Source organism: Pinus tabuliformis, chromosome 8 (assembly GCF_031772625.1).
Source record: "Pinus tabuliformis cultivar Carrire ecotype Pingquan chromosome 8, CPIR1, whole genome shotgun sequence".
Taxonomy (NCBI): Eukaryota; Viridiplantae; Streptophyta; class Pinopsida; order Pinales; family Pinaceae; genus Pinus; species Pinus tabuliformis.
In genome coordinates this window covers 959,452,741-959,474,979 of record NC_142294.1, presented here as the reverse complement: position 1 = coordinate 959,474,979, position 22,239 = coordinate 959,452,741, and the positions used below count along the sequence as shown (strand labels likewise).

At 34.0% G+C, this 22,239-nt stretch overlaps 1 protein-coding gene and 1 pseudogene across 1 annotated transcript; one reads left to right on the top strand and one right to left on the bottom strand.

Annotated features, from left to right (window-relative positions):
- Positions 1-243: 243 nt before the first annotated feature.
- Positions 244-2,755, top strand: LOC149238654 (uncharacterized; annotated as a pseudogene).
- A 17,958-nt stretch (positions 2,756-20,713) lies between these two features.
- LOC149238653 (uncharacterized) lies at positions 20,714-22,035 on the bottom strand. Its single transcript, XM_089367016.1, has one exon. The coding sequence runs from the start codon at positions 21,973-21,975 to the stop codon at positions 21,112-21,114; it is 864 nt and encodes a 287-aa protein (XP_089223142.1). The 5' UTR covers positions 21,976-22,035; the 3' UTR covers positions 20,714-21,111.
- Positions 22,036-22,239: the final 204 nt, after the last annotated feature.

Below are 22,239 nucleotides of genomic sequence, written 5' to 3'. Positions count from 1 at the left end.
CCAGTGGTATCAAAGCCTTGGAAACAATTCTCTGTCTTCCATCAGACTTCTCCCTTTTTGTTCAACCTCTCCTCGTTGTTCATTTACTTCCCCACCGCTCGCTCTCCCACTCTGTCGCATCTTCCTATCCCGACAATTTCTTATCCCACGTTGCCTACCTTGACGGTTGGGCCCTCGACCGACACTATCATCGTGCTAATCGCTGCGTGATTCCGTCGTATTGTCCTGCAACCACCATGACACATGTTGTACGCCCTTGACTCCGCCTCCCTGTCAAGAGCGGCAAGTGCTATTTCAGAAGACTATAGCATAGTAAATGCTCTCTTAACAGAGTCTAAGGACAGTCTTGGGAGACGGGTTCTGACTGTCAACCCGTGTGCATCCTTTCCCGACGAACAGATTCCGATCGATGTCTCTGTATGTATTCGCATTCATCCACCATGACTTATGCATCCATGATGGATCCCAGAAATTGCGTTGATAGTACGCCATGCTTTGATAGGTTTTGGCATGGAGCATACATGATTGTATACGCTCAAGTTTTTAAATTATGAGCGGGGTAATGAAATTCAAATTTGAATATGCCATAAGCGAACGAACTCAAATTTCTTGTTTATCAGAGGTTTGGAAAACTTCATCGTTCGTTGAATTTTGAGATGGGTGTCTCAGTAAGGCAATACATACTGCGCTTGTTCATTATTCATTTCTTTAGCTGCTTGGGATGGCTATGCAATCTTGCTGTCGCGCAGTCCGAGTTGGGTGAGGCTGTAACGGGGTCCGCTAATTTTCCCGATCTGGGATTCGCTATAGTGGGAAATTTTTTGGTATTTGTTACGAGCTTGTTAAGGGAAGACTCGACCTGGAGCTAGGCGCCAGGGATGTTCTGGCAACCCTGAGAGGCCCCGAACTGTACCCGATAAATGCCGGGTTCGGACTGACTACCTGCGCGCAAAGTCCAAAACCAGAAAATCGATTTGCAAAGGCTTCTGTGGTAATGTTGTCATACAACCCGCCCAATTCATCGATGAAGCAATTTATGAAGTATATCTGCAATGCCTATAAGGTGGACTCTATTCTACTTCAATGTTTTCCTTTAAAATCTCAATCTGCTAAACTCCTTCCTGGGATCTGTAATTGCAAGCTTCAGGATGGTGGATCTGAATGCAAATGCATTGTATTCTGGAATGTGCAAGACATCGTAAAGGTGCTTGATCAACGGATGCCCGGAAGTCTTAAACGACTATCTGATTCCCTATGCTTACTGCCATCTCCAGACTGCCTAGAAAATGGTTGCCATGGGTGGAAGGAAGAAAGGAAGAAAGAAAAGCAGGCAGTGGATGAAATATTTGAGTATGTTTCCAAGGGAGCCATGGAAAAGGAGCATCCTTGCATCTGCATTCCCCTTTCTCCATCAGGCTATGATTACTGGACAAAGCTGCTGAACAGATCTTTCGGAGCTACGGGAGAATCTGACCGTGCTTACAGCACTGCGTCTTTAATAGTGCCAAGGTTAACATAGATCGCACTCAACCTTCTACTCACTGTTTGGTTCAGGGTCGATGGCTTCTCCAGCTCTCTTGTGGCAAGAAGAGCAATTAAAGATTATGTGGTAGATAGTAAGGGAAGTGGGTTTGCCGCCGGTGCTTTTCTAACAAATGGTATGACCCAAAACAACTACGAGTGCCGGGTGTTGAACTTTAGAGGTACTCGTTTGGGCGTTAGAACCTTGTCCTATATAGTAGGATCTTTCAACCTCTTTTGCTCCATATTTTGGGTGCTCTTTGTTTCTCTGCAACCTACAAACATTGGAAAATGGTACGATATGGGCTCTGAACCGCCTTCCAAATACAGTGTTATTGTTGCCATATTGGTAGGCATTGGTATTGCTTTGGGCATGGACTGCTTACATTTGTATTTGAGTAACCCAACCGTTAAGGTCGATGAACCCAAAGAGCCAACATCCACTGTTTCCCAAGAAGCAACAGCAGGTAAGGGTTTGTTTGCTCCAATAATTAATGTTTGGTGTCGTGTTAAGGTTTCGTTTCAGCCGATGCTCCAGTTTTGCCTTCCTCTCCTGGTTTGCATTCATCCCATACTCCAGTTTTGGGGTCGTCTTAAGGTTTGCCTTCATCCCATACTCCATTTTTGGGGTCGTCTTAAGGTTCAGGATTTGATACTCCAGTTTTGGGGTCGTCTTAAGGTTTGCCTTCATCCCATACTCCAGTTTTGGGGTCGTCTTAAGGTTCAGGATTTGATACTCCAGTTTTGGGGTCGTCTTAAGGTTTGCCTTCATCCCATACTCCAGTTTTGGGGTCGTCTTAAGGTTCGGGATTTAATACTCCAGTTTTGGGGTTTGAAGAAGCCTTTGCTGCGTCCAAAAGTTCTGGTTCGCGCGGTGATGGCTTTGGAATTGATATGTATTTTATGTGGTAGCTTGTTATAAGGAATTTTGGGCCCAAAATGTTTTGGTAGATGGGTATATGGTGCTTTACAAGTACTAGTTTGGGTAAAGTGGGCCACTGGAAGTTATCTTTTAGGCGAGTATCCACCAGAATATGATTCTCAATCTAAGGATGAGAATGGAATTCTGGTGTATTCCTCTGCATTCACTTATGATAATGGTATTCTTGTGTATTCATCTGCTTTCTGGCTCAATGCTCTTTTGGCAGGAGTCCGGTTTAAGTGGCACTATGCCACAGATTTGAACTCACTGAGTTGAGTCAAATCCAAGTGTCCATTGAATATAAGTGTATTGTACTTGGGTTTATATAATTAATGAAATGATAAGTTGGTTATGGATTCTATTTATGATGAGTAATTAGTAATTATTAATTGTTTTGTTAGGGTAATTATTAATGATTTTTTTTTTCTTCTTTTCTTCTGTTAATATCTATACTCTTCATCAAAGATGTATATACAAATTTTAATTATAAACAAATAAAATTGATTGAAAATTGACGGAGTTTTATATGTAATATTAATTATAGAAGTTACAAATTATTAATTATTATATTTGGTAGAAGATTTAAGGCTACAAGCAGAATTGACCTCATTATTTCTTATTAAAGAAATGCTTTAACACAACTAATTAAATTAACCCTCATAATTTATATATATATATATATATATATATATATATATATATATATATATATATATATATATATATATATATATATATATATATAAGTATTAATTATTAAATTTTCGAAAAAATTATGCTTTTATATTTATGTGAAGTGTTTAAAAAATAATAAGATAATTTTTTAAAAATAATAAACTGAAAAACAATAAAATATATTAATAAAATAAATATCATATGAAATAATCATTTCTATTAATGAAATTTAAAATAAGTGTTATAATAATTAATAGTTACTTATTCAATTAATCATTTTTTATTTAACATGTATGATGATAGATATTTGTAAGATTTGTTTTATAAAAGTGTTATAATAATTAATAGTTACTTATTCAATTAATCAATTTTTATTTAACATGTATGATGATAAATATTTTTAAGATTTGTTTTATATTCTTGAGTAGATGTTCAAGCTAATTTGAAAAAGTGTTATACTAATTGACAATTACTTATTTAACTGGTCATTTGTGGTTATATAGTGTATGAAGATAATATGACTTGTTTTGTATCCATAAATATACGTTAAAGAGTCAACATGATTATAACTCAATTTATTTACAGTTTATTTTTTTGAAGTTTTGATAATTATTCATCTAACATTTGGAGTTAAATTTTATGTGTGGAGATAAATAAGTGAGAAAACTTGTAAGTTTATAAAGTTACTATGAAAAATCCACAAAATAATACAGTGAATTTAGAAAATAATGTATTCGCAAAACATATCATAAATAACAAAATATTACAAGCAAGAACAATATTTATTACTAAAATTTGAAAAAAAATAGTATAATAATTAATAATTACTTATTTAATTAATTACTAATAATTTAATAGTATTGGAGAATAAATATCACTTAGCCTTGTTTGTATTTATAAATATATGTTAAAACATTTTAATGAACATGATTTATCTTTATACTCAAAGTATAATTCTTTTCTAATTTATTCTCTTGGAGTTTCAATTAATGGCACTTTCAACATTTAGAATTAGATAACATATCAGTGAATTTGTGAACATGTTGTGAAATTACTTTAATAAAGTAGAAATTTATTATGTGTAAGATTGTTGATGAGAGAAAACCACTCACAAAGTAGTTCAAGTAAGGTTTGAAATAAAAAACTAAAACTAAAATGTACACTTGAAAAGTTAATATATATAAAATTCAAAATTTGATATATATTTTTATTTTTTATATAGAAAATATTTAAACTATTGACCCAACAAATTGTTATTCTATTAAACATAAATTTAATCATATTATAACTTATGTTAAAATCTTTTAACAAACTTAGAAAATATGTGTACACATATATGATGTGACATTGAAGTGAAACGGAAAATATAATCATGAGTAGTATGAAATAAAATCTACAAAACCCAAGAAAACCTTGTACTTGTGAAAACTACAAAACCATGAAAACCTTGTAATTGTTGGCATTTATTTTTTCTTTTGGTAGAAATGTTCAAGTTTAAAGAATTATAAGAAAAACCTCATAAACATGGTATCATGAACAATATACATGAAACTATATAAAAATAATAATACAAGTTAAAACAAATATATAACTCATATTTAAATATAAAAAATATTGGTTTTTGGATTAAAATCACAATTCCCTTAATACACTATAAATGACCTACTACAAATAATGCAAATAATGTTAGAGTGGATCTTAAGGAGGAAGAGTTTTGCATTAATATTACAAAACATTTAGAACAACATATTTATTTTCAATTTTAAAGATATTAATAATTTTTTATTTTTCTTTTATGATTTTTTTTGCAATTAATTTATTATTATTATTATTTATGTGAAGAATTTTAATTTAATATTTAAAATTGAATTATTTAACTAAAAGTGGGTAGGAAAATATCATGTTCGTGATAGTGATAGTGATAATGATTTCTCATTGTACTCTTAGTAATAGCTCAATGCACATATATTTAAACTCTAAGGACATCACTTAACATAAATATAACCATATTTTTAATCAATAAATGGTAATTTTATTAAGATACTAACGTTCTCATTGTTTATTCATTATCATAAGAAATTCCTAATGTGGTAGCATTAAAATAAAAAGCATAACACTAATAGAGCATACAATTGTCACATCAACACAAAGGTTTAGAGTGGGAAGCTCTATCACATCAAGAAAAACCCACTTTGAAAATCATCTTGATTAGATCACAAATAATATAGTATATGATTAGAGACGTGACCTTTATAACAAGTTACTATGACAGATATCTTTGTCCAAACCCAACAATTCATTATTCATCACATGATCACATATGACACTCATTTAACACTTACAATGTTGAGGATTCTTATGATACCTTAAATGCTTAAGGATCTTAGGACATTGAACCTAGGCCATTGAAAACACATAAGAGATTGAAGACATTAAGTAAAATTGGGAAACTGATGTTGTGTGATATGTAAACCATCATAGATATTGTTCTTTAGGATTTTATATAATATCCTAAGACTAAACCCACAATAAAGGGATTGGTCTTGACAAAAATAATAGGGAAATAAAAGGTTTGGTACTTGTGTGCTCTCCAAAATTCCAAATTATATTGAGAACCAAAATAACATTGAATGAGAAAGTCCTCAAAGAAAGAAAATGGAAGAGATACCCAATATTGGTTCCATGTTGATATCTCTCTTTGTGTATCCTAGAATATAAGAAAGTAAGTCATTTTTCTTGAGTGGTCACACCAAACTAATTCAAAATGTATTCTTAAATTCTTCTTAGAACAAAATCAATTTAGATATAATGAAAAGTGAGCCTAAAACCACAGTATAAAATCATCAAACAACATCATCATGAAAGATAGAGTTCTAGGGATGGGGGAGTGAGTGCTACACGTCATCTTGTCACCATTAGCACATGACCGCAAATCCAGATCTCTCACTATCCGATGAACTCTTGCAAGCAATCCCCTACAATGTTGGAATAAAAACCATTCTGAAAACAACAAGAATCTTGGATTACGTTGCTAAAAAACCAATTTTGAAAAAGTGTCACACTTTTCCTAGCAACTATCTGCGTAAATGCAATTTTAATGATTGTAGCCTACGTAATTTGTCGCACTATTCTCCATTAAAAAGTTTGATAACCTTTTAATGTAGGTAAAAATAAAAAGAAATTTCTAGAAGCCTTGTTGGGGAATATTATCTCAACAAGAAGGATGTGAGCCCCTACCTATTTGAGCCTCATCCCATGGTTTATGAATCTATTCCCTCTCATTATGGAACCCTAATCCCCATATTTGTGGATCTTATCCTTAGAAAGAGGATCTCTAACCCTCTCCTCTTGTCTTATAAATTCACTAATAAACCATAGGGAAAATGGTTGACTTTTGATGTAAACTCCCTCTAATCGTATTTTCTAAAAAATCATGAAGCAAGATCTAAAAATTGGACAAGAGGATTAGTGTGGTTTTCCCTCACAATGGTCCAAATTTCAGCTCCTTGAACCTCCCAAAAGAAAATTTATAGTAGAAATGGAAACATGACATGTTTAAAGAAGAATTTAGGAAGCCTATCTTCCTCAAATAGTGACTTTAGAAAATCTAATACATATAAAAAGCTACAACCAAATAATATAAAATCTACAACCATGATAAATTTTTTGGAAAGTAAATGTATGTACATATAAACTTGTTCAAAAGAGAAATTAAATAATCTTTCATAAGAGATACTTATTTAGACTCAAGTATTTTACAATTTGGAACTGAAGAAGGGTGAGCCACCAAATATGGGCTTAGCTATGCTACAACCTTTCTCATAGTTGATCACCCTCAAGCTAGATCTTGAAGCCCTGAGATAAAAAAATAAAATCAAGGATTTTCAGGGCTACTCTTCTCCACACACAAGAGAGAATCTAAGTGTTTTTCCTTTCCATTCATTGACCAAGCCCATAGAAATTCACAAATGAAAATGAAAGTCTGCACAACACAAGGGAGTCCTCCTATGACCTATGTAGTCCCTCGGCCTTCCCTTCTTTAGTGCTCTTTGTGCCACATAGTCCTTAGAGCCATCTAGTCCAAAGGAAAAACACTACAACACATTCAACTTCTATTACAAAACATGTCACCAATTTTCATTCCAATTCAAATTTTTGATTCATAGGGAGAAAATGAGTGTATGAGAATAATAATATATTAATTCTCAAAATAAAAAGGAAAAAGAATTCTTCTCCTTTGCTTTTCTCCATTTTATAAACACATATTGACCCTTCATCTTCTCAATCATCACATTAATGGAATTATTAATTCAAGGTATATATTTTACTCTCAAAGCATCATAATCTATTGGTTGTCTCTCTTGTTTAATTCTAATATATTTTATTAATAAAACAAAATATTACATCTCATAATAAACTTTCAACTCATAACATCAATGCTAACACCCTAACATTATTTGTCATTAATTACAAAAAATCAACAAAAAAAAAAAAAAAAAAATGTCACAATACCCTACCCCTTAAAGAAAAGAAACATTGTCCTTAGTATTGTACCTCTTGCAAAACCAATATAGGAATAAAACAAATAATGCTTCCCAAGTGGCATCTTGTGCTTCATAATGCTTCCATTGTACTCTAAAATGCACAATGGTTTCGTTTTAAATTAGTATCTCTTTTTTCGTAGAACACATTGTGGTTCTCGATTGAAAAGATCCACTTAGACCACATTTAATCAATTACATGATTAAAATTATAAACATTAATATGATTAAAATCATAAACATATTTTTTAAGAAAATATATATAGAAGACATTATAAAATTTATTGTTATCACATACCCAAACTAACCAATGAGCAATTCTCATACAATTCCAAAAACATTCATTAAAACTAAACCTAGAGAAAAAGTCCATGTTTGATGACACAGTACATCACTTAAAACAGTACATCACTTAAAACCAAAACCGTAAAATTCATGCATCCCCTAAAAATATTGACAGGCATTGAGTGAAAGATTTTGAGCAAGAAACCCTCCATATAATGTGCGAGGGGCCTGTTCCTTCGAATTTTCCATGCAAGATCCCAAACGCATTCAAATGATAAGTTGAACATGGGCGGGGTCGGGGAAGTGACGGAGCCGAAAAGGTTGAACCTTTTGCCCGTTTTCCTAATCTTTAAAGAATTGCTACACACATTTCATTATTTCTTCCTCATGACTGTTTATTCCGAAATAGTAAGCAACATGTAGTAGCGAAACTTCAGAAGTATACCACAATTCTCTGGGCAGGGTTAATGTAAACACATAAGAATATATACCTCGAAATATCAGCGAAACTCAAGAAATATATCACAATGCCTGTGGACGGTGGATCATGGACCAGATGGTGCAAATTTTTTGATACAATATAGCGGTAGTCTCGTGAATTTTGATATATCTTTTTGGTTTAATTTATTTAAAATTTTGAAAATCACAAATTTGAGTCATAAATTTTTTATTATCTAAATGTTTCAAAGATTTCTCAAAATCTACATATAATCACAAGCTTATTTTAAATTTTTATTTTAAATAATAAAATTTAAGATATAGACAAAAACAAAAATTTAGCTTAAATTTAACAATTTTCTTTTGAAATTTCAGAAATATACCCTAATTTTGTGGGCGTCACAATATATACCTCGAAATATCAACAAAATTCAGTAAATATATGACAATGCTTGTGGACAAGATGATGCAAAAAAAAATTGATATAATATAGTCATAGTCTCTGTTATATGTGATTTTTGATATATTTTCTGATTTAATTTATTTAAAATTAAGAAAATCACAAATTTGAGTTGTAAACTCTTTACTAGTTATCTAAATGTTTCAAAGGCTTTGAACAATCTATATATAATTAAAAACTAATTTTAAACAACAAAATTTAAGATTTAGACAAAAAAATAATTTCCCTAAATTTAACAAAAACTTTAAAATATAACAGATTTAAAAATCTATATTTCGCAAATATTCCAGATCTGTATATAACACTAATAAGACTACTGCAAATCCATTCCAAACACCAAAAACTTTTGATATAATATATAGCTCTCTAGAACGTTAGAAATTAAGATCCAGTTGCAAACCCATCCCAAACACCAAAAACTTTTGATATAATATATATAGCTCTATAACGTTAGAAATTAAGATCCCGCTGCAAACCTATTTGAGGCGTGTAGCGATGGAGAAAACTTCGAAACATTTAAAGAGCGCTATTTCTCCAATAGCACAGATCCTGCACTTCCCTTCCATGGCAACGAGAATTTTGGGCTTCTATTCTTCTGCCTGGACAAGATCTTGGGGGCAGGCGATATAAAGCCAGTGAGGAAACAGATGTGGGGCAGCAGTTGGAGCGGTTTGTATCGTGTACCAGTTTCGAACCACGTTCTTATGCATTGTTCTGTGTATGTGCTTCGGCAACAAGCGAGCTGAGGAGACCCTGTTATCTGTACAGGGCATCATGTCGGAGCTCTCCCTGATCAACTGACGAAATCGATAATGGGCATGGTTCGCATAGAGGTTTGGGTTTTTGAAGGAAATGAGGGCGGGGTTGATTTTCCAGAATGAATTCAAATTTGAATTTCATTACCCCCAAATTGGAGGTGCGGAAGCATCTCTTGATCTTTTCCAGCACAATCGCTTGGTTCTGTTTCGACAGATGCCCTAATCAGGTTTCATTCTGCGGGCACCAATCACGTTACTATTCTGTTTGATTAGCCCTTGTGATTTTGTAACATTCATAACGTTACTCTTATCAGGGGGGCAATTCAACTCTCTTCGAGCCCTTGTGTTTTCGGATTGATGAATGCTCCTGCAACCTTCATGAGGCTAATGGACGAGATTGAAGTTCCTAGTAGTAGCAACTGATAAACCTACACGTGGTAGCTTATGGGGCCATGATGTAATCAAGTTGAAGATTGTAATAAAAAGAAGATTAGCGTCTTGTGTATATGTAGTTCATGTGCTTGAGGTTTATGATGTTATGTTCTACATGATTGAGTTGTGTTGTTGATCCATGAAAAATTGTTAAAGTGATTAAAAAGTGAAATTTGTGAAGAATTGTATAATTTGGCCACACTACTAATTCATCCCCCCTCATAGTAGTGTCCTAGTTTCCATTGTTTCTAAAAAATTGTATTGAAGCTAGCCTCCTTCAGGATCAGTTTAATAGTTAGAAGGAAGATCAAGGATCATGGAGAACTAGGACCTGATTACCTTAGTTGGAGTTCCATTTTTGAATGGCTCAAATTATACAAATTGGAAGGTAAGGATGAGAATCTTCTTGCAACATCTTGATTTAGATGCATCACATCTTCCGTATATGCCCAGTTTCCGTATATGCGCACATCTTCCGTATATGCCCAGTTTCTGTATATGCGCACATCTTCCGTATATGCCTAGTTTCCGTATATGCGCACATCTTCCGTATATGCCCAGTTTCCGTATATGCGCACATCTTCCGTATATGCCCAGTTTAGTTTCTGTATATGCGCACATCTTCCGTATATGCCCAGTTTCCGTATATGCGCACATCTTCTGTATATGCCCAGTTTCCGTGTATGCACACATCTTCCGTATATGCCCAGTTTCCGTATATGCACACATCTTCCGTATATGCCCAGTTTCCGTATATGCGCACATCTTCCGTATATGCCCAGTTTCCGTATATGCACACATCTTCCGTATATGCCCAGTTTCCATATATGCGCACATCTTCCGTATATTCCCACATCTTCCGTATATGCCCAGTTTCCGTATATGCCCAGTTTCCGTATATGCGCACATCTTCCGTATATGCCCAGTTTCCGTATATGCTCACATCTTCCGTATATGCCCAGTTTCCGTATATGCACACATCTTCCGTATATGCCCAGTTTCCGTATACACCCAGTTTCCGCATATGCACACATCTTCCGTATATGCCCAGTTTCTGTATATGTGCACATCTTCCGTATATGCCCAGTTTCCGTATATGCGCACATCTTCCGTATATGCCTAGTTTCCATATATGCCCAGTTTCTGTATATTCCCAGATCTTCCATATATGCCCAGTTTCCGTATATGCCCAGATCTTCCGTATATGCCCAGTTTCCGTATATGCGCACATCTTCCGTATATGCCCAGTTTCCGTATATGCGCACATCTTCCGTATATGCCCAGTTTCCGTATATGCGGACATCTTCCGTATATGCCCAGTTTCCGTATATGCGCACATCTTCCGTATATGCCTAGTTTCCGTATATGCGCACATCTTCCGTATATGCCCAGTTTCTGTATATGCGCACATCTTCCGTATATGCCCAGTTTCCGTATATGCACATCTTCCGTATATGCCCAGTTTCCGTATATGCGCACATCTTCCGTATATGCCCAGTTTCCGTATATGCGCACATCTTCCGTATATGCCCAGTTTCCGTATATGCCCAGTTTCCGTATATGCGCACATCTTCCGTATATGCCCAGTTTCCGTGTATGCACACATCTTCCGTATATGCCCAGTTTCCGTATATGCACACATCTTCCGTATATGCCCAGTTTCCGTATATGCGCACATCTTCCGTATATGCCCAGTTTCCGTATATGCACACATCTTCCGTATATGCCCAGTTTCCGTATATGCGCACATCTTCTGTATATTCCCACATCTTCCGTATATGCCCAGTTTCCGTATATGCGCACATCTTCCGTATATGCCCAGTTTCCGTATATGCTCACATCTTCCGTATATGCCCAGTTTCCTTATATGCACACATCTTCCGTATATGCCCAGTTTCCGTATATGCGCACATCTTCCGTATATGCCCAGTTTCCGTATATGCGCACATCTTCCGTATATGCCCAGTTTCCGTATATGCGGACATCTTCCGTATATGCCCAGTTTCCGTATATGCCCAGTTTCCATATATGCCCAGATCTTCCGTATATGCTCAGTTTCCGTATATGCCCAGATCTTCCGTATATGCCCAGTTTCCGTATATGCGCACATCTTCCGTATATGCCCAGTTTCCGTATATGCCCAGTTTCCGTATATGCGCACATCTTCCGTATATGCCCAGTTTCCGTATATGCGGACATCTTCCGTATATGCCCAGTTTCCGTATATGCGGCATCTTCCGTATATGCGCACATCTTCCGTATATGCCCAGTTTCCGTATATGCACATCTTCCGTATATGCGCACATCTTCCGTATATGCCCAGTTTCCGTATATGCGCACATCTTCCGTATATGCCCAGTTTCCGTATATGCGCACATCTTCCGTATATGCCCAGTTTCCGTATATGCCCAGTTTTCGTATATGCGCACATCTTCCGTATATGCCCAGTTTCCGTATATGCGCACATCTTCCGTATATGCCCAGTTTCCGTATATGCGCACATCTTCCGTATATGCCCAGTTTCCGTATATGCGGACATCTTCCGTATATGCCCAGTTTCCGTATATGCACACATCTTCCGTATATGCCCAGTTTCCGTATATGCGCACATCTTCCGTATATGCCCAGTTTCCGTATATGCGAACATCTTCCGTATATGCCCAGTTTCCGTATATGCGCACATCTTCCGTATATGCCCAGTTTCCGTATATGCGCACATCTTCCGTATATGCCCAGTTTCCGTATATGCGGACATCTTCCGTATATGCCCAGTTTCCGTATATGCGCACATCTTCCGTATATGCCCACATCTGCGCATATACGGAAACTGGGCATATACGGAAGATGTCCGCATATACGGAAACTGGGCATATACGGAAGATGTGCGCATATACAGAAACTGGGCATATACGGAAGATGTGCGCATATACGGAAACTGGGTCAGTATCGTGCAAATCCCATGCCTCGGATTTTTGTTTATTTTGAGCAAATTTGTGAGCATACTTGTTTAAATCAGCTGTTCCACTCTTTGGGAAATTCATGGTGGTGCAGTAACCAGAATCGATCTAAAATCCCACTTTAGTGGAGTTTTATAGAAGAAAGGAACATAGACCCTTCGGCCAGCGCACAAAACCCTGTAACAAATTATGAACATAAAGAAATTTCAGCCATTCAACAATGGCATTGCCCATTGTCTCATCTTGTAACTGTATAGCAAACAAAAAATGTTAACTACTTACCAATAGCTTGCCTATTACAGGAAAACAGAGTGACATCAAGCACTTTGTATTGAATCTGATTATCAGAACAGTCTATGCAATGAAGAAATTGGCTGTCTCTGAACTGAACAAACCATGAATCATCAATGGGCGACCGTAATCTCTGCTAAGTGGTCTACTCATTTGAAAAGATGAAGTTTGACTTACAGGAGAAGCTTCTGACATGATTCTCCTAGGTGTAAAATCAAAAGGAGTTTGTAAATGAGGAATGCCTTTACCTAAATTTTTTAATGGATTTGAATACCAAGGATCTAGTAAAAAAGGTTCAAAAGGAAGACCTTAAAAAATTAACTAATCACCAGTAGTAAGAAGAGGATATAAAATATTTTCCTCTTCTCCTTCAGTAATATTTTTAATACATAGAAGATCGGGAGGTAGACCAGTTGTAATAATATTTCTTTTAGATGCAACTTGTAGAGGTCTAGGAGTTATATCAACTGAAGGTGACTTAGGTTCAAAAATGTCTTATTCAGGTTCTTCAATGTTTATTTTGGTAAATTATGTTTGTAAATTTCTATTGATATCTGATTCACCCTGAATCATCTCAAGTCCTAGGGTTTCAATAACTTTAGGTTCAGATTGAACTATCTCTAATTCTATCCTTTGTAGTTGGGTTACTTCAGATTTTGTCGTTTAAAGTTCTGCAACACCCGATGTTTCAGGTTGGTTTGATGTTCCAGATTCTACTGATTTTAATTTTTGTTCATTGATTTGTTCCAATTGACCAGGTGTGTATTAAGAGGGTAAACCTCACATTCTATGTGAATGTCTTGGTAATTCTGCCATAGTGAATTTTATTAAAGATTTGTTCCAAATTTTAATCAACTAATTAAATAACCAAAATCAAATAAATGGGTAACTAGGTATAAAAGGACTACCAAGCCCTTGTGAACTACGGAATATTGTTTCCAGTACATGTAGGCAATGTCCGTGAATGTTGTGTTTAGTGTATCACAGATGACAGGGAGACCGACTCGGTTAGCTATGGATGGTATGCAACCTAGAGGGGGTCTTCCGATATACTCGAGAGTACGTGGAAGCTAAGTCTATATTAATTTCTTTTACTATGTCCTATACAATAAGTAGCGTTCTGATATAATTTTTATATGAGTAGCGCCATCTAATATACCTAAGGGTACACGGAGAATGATCCTATATACTTAGGTACATGGAATAATTACTACCCACAAAATGTAACACAGAAAATTAAAGACAAATTTTATGTTTATAAACATCAAAACATCTTCTAACCTATAACCACACTAATGTTCAGTTGATTTAATGTTTGATTGATTTTCAAGTTCCTCTTTTCATTAAAGTTGATTTAATATTATGTGATGTAAATGGTATAAATATTTCAATTCTAATCTAATGCAGCCAATATGAGAAAATGTATTCTTTAATTAAATGAAATTCTATCTATGGGAAGGATAAAGTTATTTTGGCATTCCAACAAAATGCAAAAAATCAACTTTCACCACATTTCTTTTCACCAAATGTAGAAATTTCACTTTCAGATTTCAATTCATCAAATAACACAATAATAGCAAAAATCTCTTTTCAATCACAAAAAACCCTAAACTTCAAAATACTAAAGAGAAAACCAACAAACTCTTAAAAATAATAATTTCAAATTGATGTAATGAGTATCAAATCACTGTAAGCAGAATTCAGTGTTGTTTTATAAAAAAGGAATAATCACTATTCTTTTCAATTCAATAAAAACAACCAATTGTGATCAAAAGTTCTCGCTTTGAAAAACTCTAACTTTTCACCTATGCTAATGAGTCTTTGGAAGCATGTATACATAAGTATTTAATTTGACCTATTGAGAGAAGGAAGTAAGACTCGCACTAACCCAACAATGACCAACCTTTATTTTGATAAGTCAACAGATCAAACTCTAAACCCTAGTTTGCAAAGATAAGTAATTTTTCAAAATGAGCATCCAAAACATCAAATCAAAATACAATTGACTTCTTCATAATGTAAATAGACCCAAGAAATCATAACAAGAAAAATTCTTCAAACCCAAATGGAAAAAACCCCATCTTATTCAAATTTTTTGAGTGTGTCACAAGTAAGCTATTAATACCAGTGTGGTGTCGCATTATTGCTAATATTAAATTTCCAAACTATCGCTCTAGTGCTGCTAAACAGAAAATCATGACAATCGATAAAAATAAATAAAATTAAAAAATGTAGCCACAGATCCAAAAAATTAACTTTTCAAGCATCTAAATACAGTTAATCAAGGTAGTGGAATATAATTAGAGAACACAAGAAGGCATACAGAAGAACAAAAAAATTCCCCATTATGGTCACCAATTTGTTAGGCGAACAAATCTCGTCTTATGGAAAAGGAAAGATCTCCCTAGACTCAATGACAAAATCTAGTAACAAGCAAGAAAACTAGTTTCCCTAGGTCCATTTATATTAAATAATAAGCAAGAGCAATGAAGTATTAAATCCATACCTTTCAAACGAAATGCCTGATGAAGATCCTCACTATGGTTTGATGCAACTTCCCAATGCTCAGAATTCAAACCTACAAACACAATAACAAAGAAAGGATTAAAGGCATATGATGTATAAATGATTCAATACAACCTATACTAGCGATCAAGGAGACTAGTACTTAATATCATAACCAATGGAAAATGAAAGTAAACATCCAATATATTAGATCCAATGGAAAATATAGTGAGAAAGAAATACTTTTTTGTATTATGATTGAATGAAAAGGATTGATACAACCTAGCCTTGATGTTGGAAAATCTCCTTCCAATAGTCTCCAATCCTCCCTTAAGTGACAAGATTTCAACCTCAAATTGACAACATAAGTTTACATCAAAAGTCAACCATTTTCCCTATGGTTTATTAGTGAATTTATAAGACAAGAGGAGAGGGTTAGAGATCCTCTTTCTAAGGATAAGATCCACAAATATGGGGATTAGGGTTCCATAATGAGAGGGAATAGATTCATAAACCATGGGATGAGGCTCAAATAGGTAGGGGCTCACATCCTTCTTGTTGAGATAATATTCCCCAACAAGGCTTCTAGAAATTTCTTTTTATTTTTACCTACATTAAAAGGTTATCAAACTTTTTAATGGAGAATAGTGCGACAAATTACGTAGGCTACAATCATTAAAATTGCATTTACGCAGATAGTTGCTAGGAAAAGTGTGACACTTTTTCAAAATTGGTTTTTTAGCAACGTAATCCAAGATTCTTGTTGTTTTCAGAATGGTTTTTATTCCAACATTGTAGGGGATTGCTTGCAAGAGTTCATCGGATAGTGAGAGATCTGGATTTGCGGTCATGTGCTAATGGTGACAAGATGACGTGTAGCACTCACTCCCCCATCCCTAGAACTCTATCTTTCATGATGATGTTGTTTGATGATTTTATACTGTGGTTTTAGGCTCACTTTTCATTATATCTAAATTGATTTTGTTCTAAGAAGAATTTAAGAATACATTTTGAATTAGTTTGGTGTGACCACTCAAGAAAAATGACTTACTTTCTTATATTCTAGGATACACAAAGAGAGATATCAACATGGAACCAATATTGGGTATCTCTTCCATTTTCTTTCTTTGAGGACTTTCTCATTCAATGTTATTTTGGTTCTCAATATAATTTGGAATTTTGGAGAGCACACAAGTACCAAACCTTTTATTTCCCTATTATTTTTGTCAAGACCAATCCCTTTATTGTGGGTTTAGTCTTAGGATATTATATAAAATCCTAAAGAACAATATCTATGATGGTTTACATATCACACAACATCAGTTTCCCAATTTTACTTAATGTCTTCAATCTCTTATGTGTTTTCAATGGCCTAGGTTCAATGTCCTAAGATCCTTAAGCATTTAAGGTATCATAAGAATCCTCAACATTGTAAGTGTTAAATGAGTGTCATATGTGATCATGTGATGAATAATGAATTGTTGGGTTTGGACAAAGATATCTGTCATAGTAACTTGTTATAAAGGTCACGTCTCTAATCATATACTATATTATTTGTGATCTAATCAAGATGATTTTCAAAGTGGGTTTTTCTTGATGTGATAGAGCTTCCCACTCTAAACCTTTGTGTTGATGTGACAATTGTATGCTCTATTAGTGTTATGCTTTTTATTTTAATGCTACCACATTAGGAATTTCTTATGATAATGAATAAACAATGAGAACGTTAGTATCTTAATAAAATTACCATTTATTGATTAAAAATATGGTTATATTTATGTTAAGTGATGTCCTTAGAGTTTAAATATATGTGCATTGAGCTATTACTAAGAGTACAATGAGAAATCATTATCACTATCACTATCACGAACATGATATTTTCCTACCCACTTTTAGTTAAATAATTCAATTTTAAATATTAAATTAAAATTCTTCACATAAATAATAATAATAATAAATTAATTGCAAAAAAAATCATAAAAGAAAAATAAAAAATTATTAATATCTTTAAAATTGAAAATAAATATGTTGTTCTAAATGTTTTGTAATATTAATGCAAAACTCTTCCTCCTTAAGATCCACTCTAACATTATTTGCATTATTTGTAGTAGGTCATTTATAGTGTATTAAGGGAATTGTGATTTTAATCCAAAAACCAATATTTTTTATATTTAAATATGAGTTATATATTTGTTTTAACTTGTATTATTATTTTTATATAGTTTCATGTATATTGTTCATGATACCATGTTTATGAGGTTTTTCTTATAATTCTTTAAACTTGAACATTTCTACCAAAAGAAAAAATAAATGCCAACAATTACAAGGTTTTCATGGTTTTGTAGTTTTCACAAGTACAAGGTTTTCTTGGGTTTTGTAGATTTTATTTCATACTACTCATGATTATATTTTCCGTTTCACTTCAATGTCACATCATATATGTGTACACATATTTTCTAAGTTTGTTAAAAGATTTTAACATAATTTATAATATGATTAAATTTATGTTTAATAGAATAACAATTTGTTGAGTCAATAGTGTAAATAATTTTTATATAAAAAATAAAAATATATATCACATTTTGAATTTTATATATATTAACTTTTCAAGTGTACATTTTAGTTTTAGTTTTTTATTTCAAATCTTACTTGAACTACTTTGTGAGTGGTTTTCTCTCATCAACAATCTTACACATAATAAATTTCTACTTTATTAAAGTAATTTCACAATATGTTCACAAATTCACTCCTATGTTATCTAATTCTAAATGTTGAAAGTGCCATTAATTGAAACTCCAAGAGAATAAATTAGAAAATAATTATACTCTGAGTATAAAGATAAATCATATTCATTAAAATGTTTTAACATATATTTATAAATACAAACAAGGCTAAGTGATATTTATTCTCCAATACTATTAAATTATTAGTAATTAATTAAATAAGTAATTATTAATTATTATACTATTTTTTTTCAAATTTTAGTAATAAATATTGTTCTTGCTTGTAATATTTTGTTATTTATGATATGTTTTGCGCATACATTATTTTCTAAATTCACTGTATTATTTTGTGGATTTTTCATAGTAACTTTATAAACTTACAAGTTTTCTCACTTATTTATCTCCACACATAAAATTTAACTCCAAATGTTAGATGAATAATTATCAAAACTTCAAAAAAATAAACTGTAAATAAATTGAGTTATAATCATGTTGACTCTTTAACATATATTTATGGATACAAAACAAGTCATATTATCTTCATACACTATATAACCACAAATGACCAGTTAAATAAGTAATTGTCAATTAGTATAACACTTTTTCAAATTAGCTTGAACATCTACTCAAGAATATAAAACAAATCTTAAAAATATTTATCATCATACATGTTAAATAAAAATTGATTAATTGAATAAGTAACTATTAATTATTATAACACTTTTATAAAACAAATCTTACAAATATCTATCATCATACATGTTAAATAAAAAATGATTAATTGAATAAGTAACTATTAATTATTATAACACTTATTTTAAATTTCATTAATAGAAATGATTATTTCATATGATATTTATTTTATTAATATATTTTATTGTTTTTCAGTTTATTATTTTTAAAAAATTATCTTATTATTTTTTAAACACTTCACATAAATATAAAAGCATAATTTTTTCGAAGATTTAATAATTAATACTATATATATATATATATATATATATATATATATATAATTATGAGGGTTAATTTAATTAGTTGTGTTAAAGCATTTCTTTAATAAGAAATAATGAGGTCAATTCTGCTTGTAGCCTTAAATCTTCTACCAAATATAATAATTAATAATTTGTAACTTCTATAATTAATATTACATATAAAACTCCGTCAATTTTCAATCAATTTTATTTGTTTATAATTAAAATTTGTATATACATCTTTGATGAAGAGTATAGATATTAACAGAAGAAAAGAAGAAAAAAAAAAATCATTAATAATTACCCTAACAAAACAATTAATAATTACTAATTACTCATCATAAATAGAATCCATAACCAACTTATCATTTCATTAATTATATAAACCCAAGTACAATACACTTATATTCAATGGACACTTGGATTTGACTCAACTCAGTGAGTTCAAATCTGTGGCATAGTGCCACTTAAACGGACTCCTGCCAAAAGAGCATTGAGCCAGAAAGCAGATGAATACACAAGAATACCATTATCATAAGTGAATGCAGAGGAATACACCAGAATTCCATTCTCATCCTTAGATTGAGAATCATATTCTGGTGGATACTCGCCTAAAAGATAACTTCCAGTGGCCCACTTTACCCAAACTAGTACTTGTAAAGCACCATATACCCATCTACCAAAACATTTTGGGCCCAAAATTCCTTATAACAAGCTACCACATAAAATACATATCAATTCCAAAGCCATCACCGCGCGAACCAGAACTTTTGGACACAGCAAAGGCTTCTTCAAACCCCAAAACTGGAGTATTAAATCCCGAACCTTAAGACGACCCCAAAACTGGAGTATGGGATGAAGGCAAACCTTAAGACGACCCCAAAACTGGAGTATCAAATCCTGAACCTTAAGACGACCCCAAAACTGGAGTATGGGATGAAGGCAAACCTTAAGACGACCCCAAAACTGGAGTATCAAATCCTGAACCTTAAGACGACCCCAAAACTGGAGTATGGGATGAAGGCAAACCTTAAGACGACCCCAAAACTGGAGTATGGGATGAATGCAAACCAGGAGAGGAAGGCAAAACTGGAGCATCGGCTGAAACCAAACCTTAACACGACGCCAAACATTAATTATTGGAGCAAACAAACCCTTACCTGTTGTTGCTTCTTGGGAAACAGTAGATGTTGGCTCTTTGGGTTCATCGACCTTAACGGTTGGCTTACTCAAATACAAATGTAAGCAGTCCATGCCCAAAGCAATACCAATGCCTACCAATATGGCAACAATAACACTGTATTTGGAAGGCGATTCAGAGCCCATATCGTACCATTTTCCAATGTTTGTAGGTTGCAGAGAAACAAAGAGCACCCAAAATATGGAGCAAAAGAGGTTGAAAGATCCTACTATATAGGACAAGGTTCTAACGCCCAAACGAGTACCTCTAAAGTTCAACACCCGGCACTTGTAGTTGTTTTGGGCCATACCATTTGTTAGAAAAGCACCGGCGGCAAACCCACTTCCCTTACTATCTACCACATAATCTTTAATTGCTCTTCTTGCCACAAGAGAGCTGGAGAAGCCATCGACCCTGAACCAAACAGTGAGTAGAAGGTTGAGTGCGATCTATGTTAACCTTGGCACTATTAAAGACGCAGTGCTGTAAGCACGGTCAGATTCTCCCGTAGCTCCGAAAGATCTGTTCAGCAGCTTTGTCCAGTAATCATAGCCTGATGGAGAAAGGGGAATGCAGATGCAAGGATGCTCCTTTTCCATGGCTCCCTTGGAAACATACTCAAATATTTCATCCACTGCCTGCTTTTCTTTCTTCCTTTCTTCCTTCCACCCATGGCAACCATTTTCTAGGCAGTTTGGAGATGGCAGTAAGCATAGGGAATCAGATAGTCGTTTAAGACTTCCGGGCATCCGTTGATCAAGCACCTTTACGATGTCTTGCACATTCCAGAATACAATGCATTTGCATTCAGATCCACCATCCTGAAGCTTGCAATTACAGATCCCAGGAAGGAGTTCAGCAGATTGAGATTTTAAAGGAAAACATTGAAGTAGAATAGAGTCCACCTTATAGGCATTGCAGATATACTTCATAAATTGCTTCATCGATGAATTGGGCGGGTTGTATGACAGCATTACCACAGAAGCCTTTGCAAATCGATTTTCTGGTTCTGGACTTTGCGCGCAGGTAGTCAGTCCGAACCCGGCATTTATCGGGTACAGTTCGGGGCCTCTCAGGGTTGCCAGAACATCCCTGGCGCCCAGCTCCAGGTCGAGTCTTCCCCTTAACAAGCTCGTAACAAATACCAAAAAATTTCCCACTATAGCGAATCCCAGATCGGGAAAATTAGCGGACCCCGTTACAGCCTCACCCAACTCGGACTGCGCGACAGCAAGATTGCATAGCCATCCCAAGCAGCTAAAGAAATGAATAATGAACAAGCGCAGTATGTATTGCCTTCCTGAGACACCCATCTCAAAATTCAACGAACGATGAAGTTTTCCAAACCTCTGATAAACAAGAAATTTGAGTTCGTTCGCTTATGGCATATTCAAATTTGAATTTCATTACCCCGCGCATATTAAAAACTTGAGCGTATACAATCATGTATGCTCCATGCCATAACCTATCAAAGCATGGCGTACTATCAACGCAATTTCTGGGATCCATCATGGATGCATAAGTCATGGTGGATGAATGCGAATACATACAGAGACATCGATCGGAATCTGTTCGTC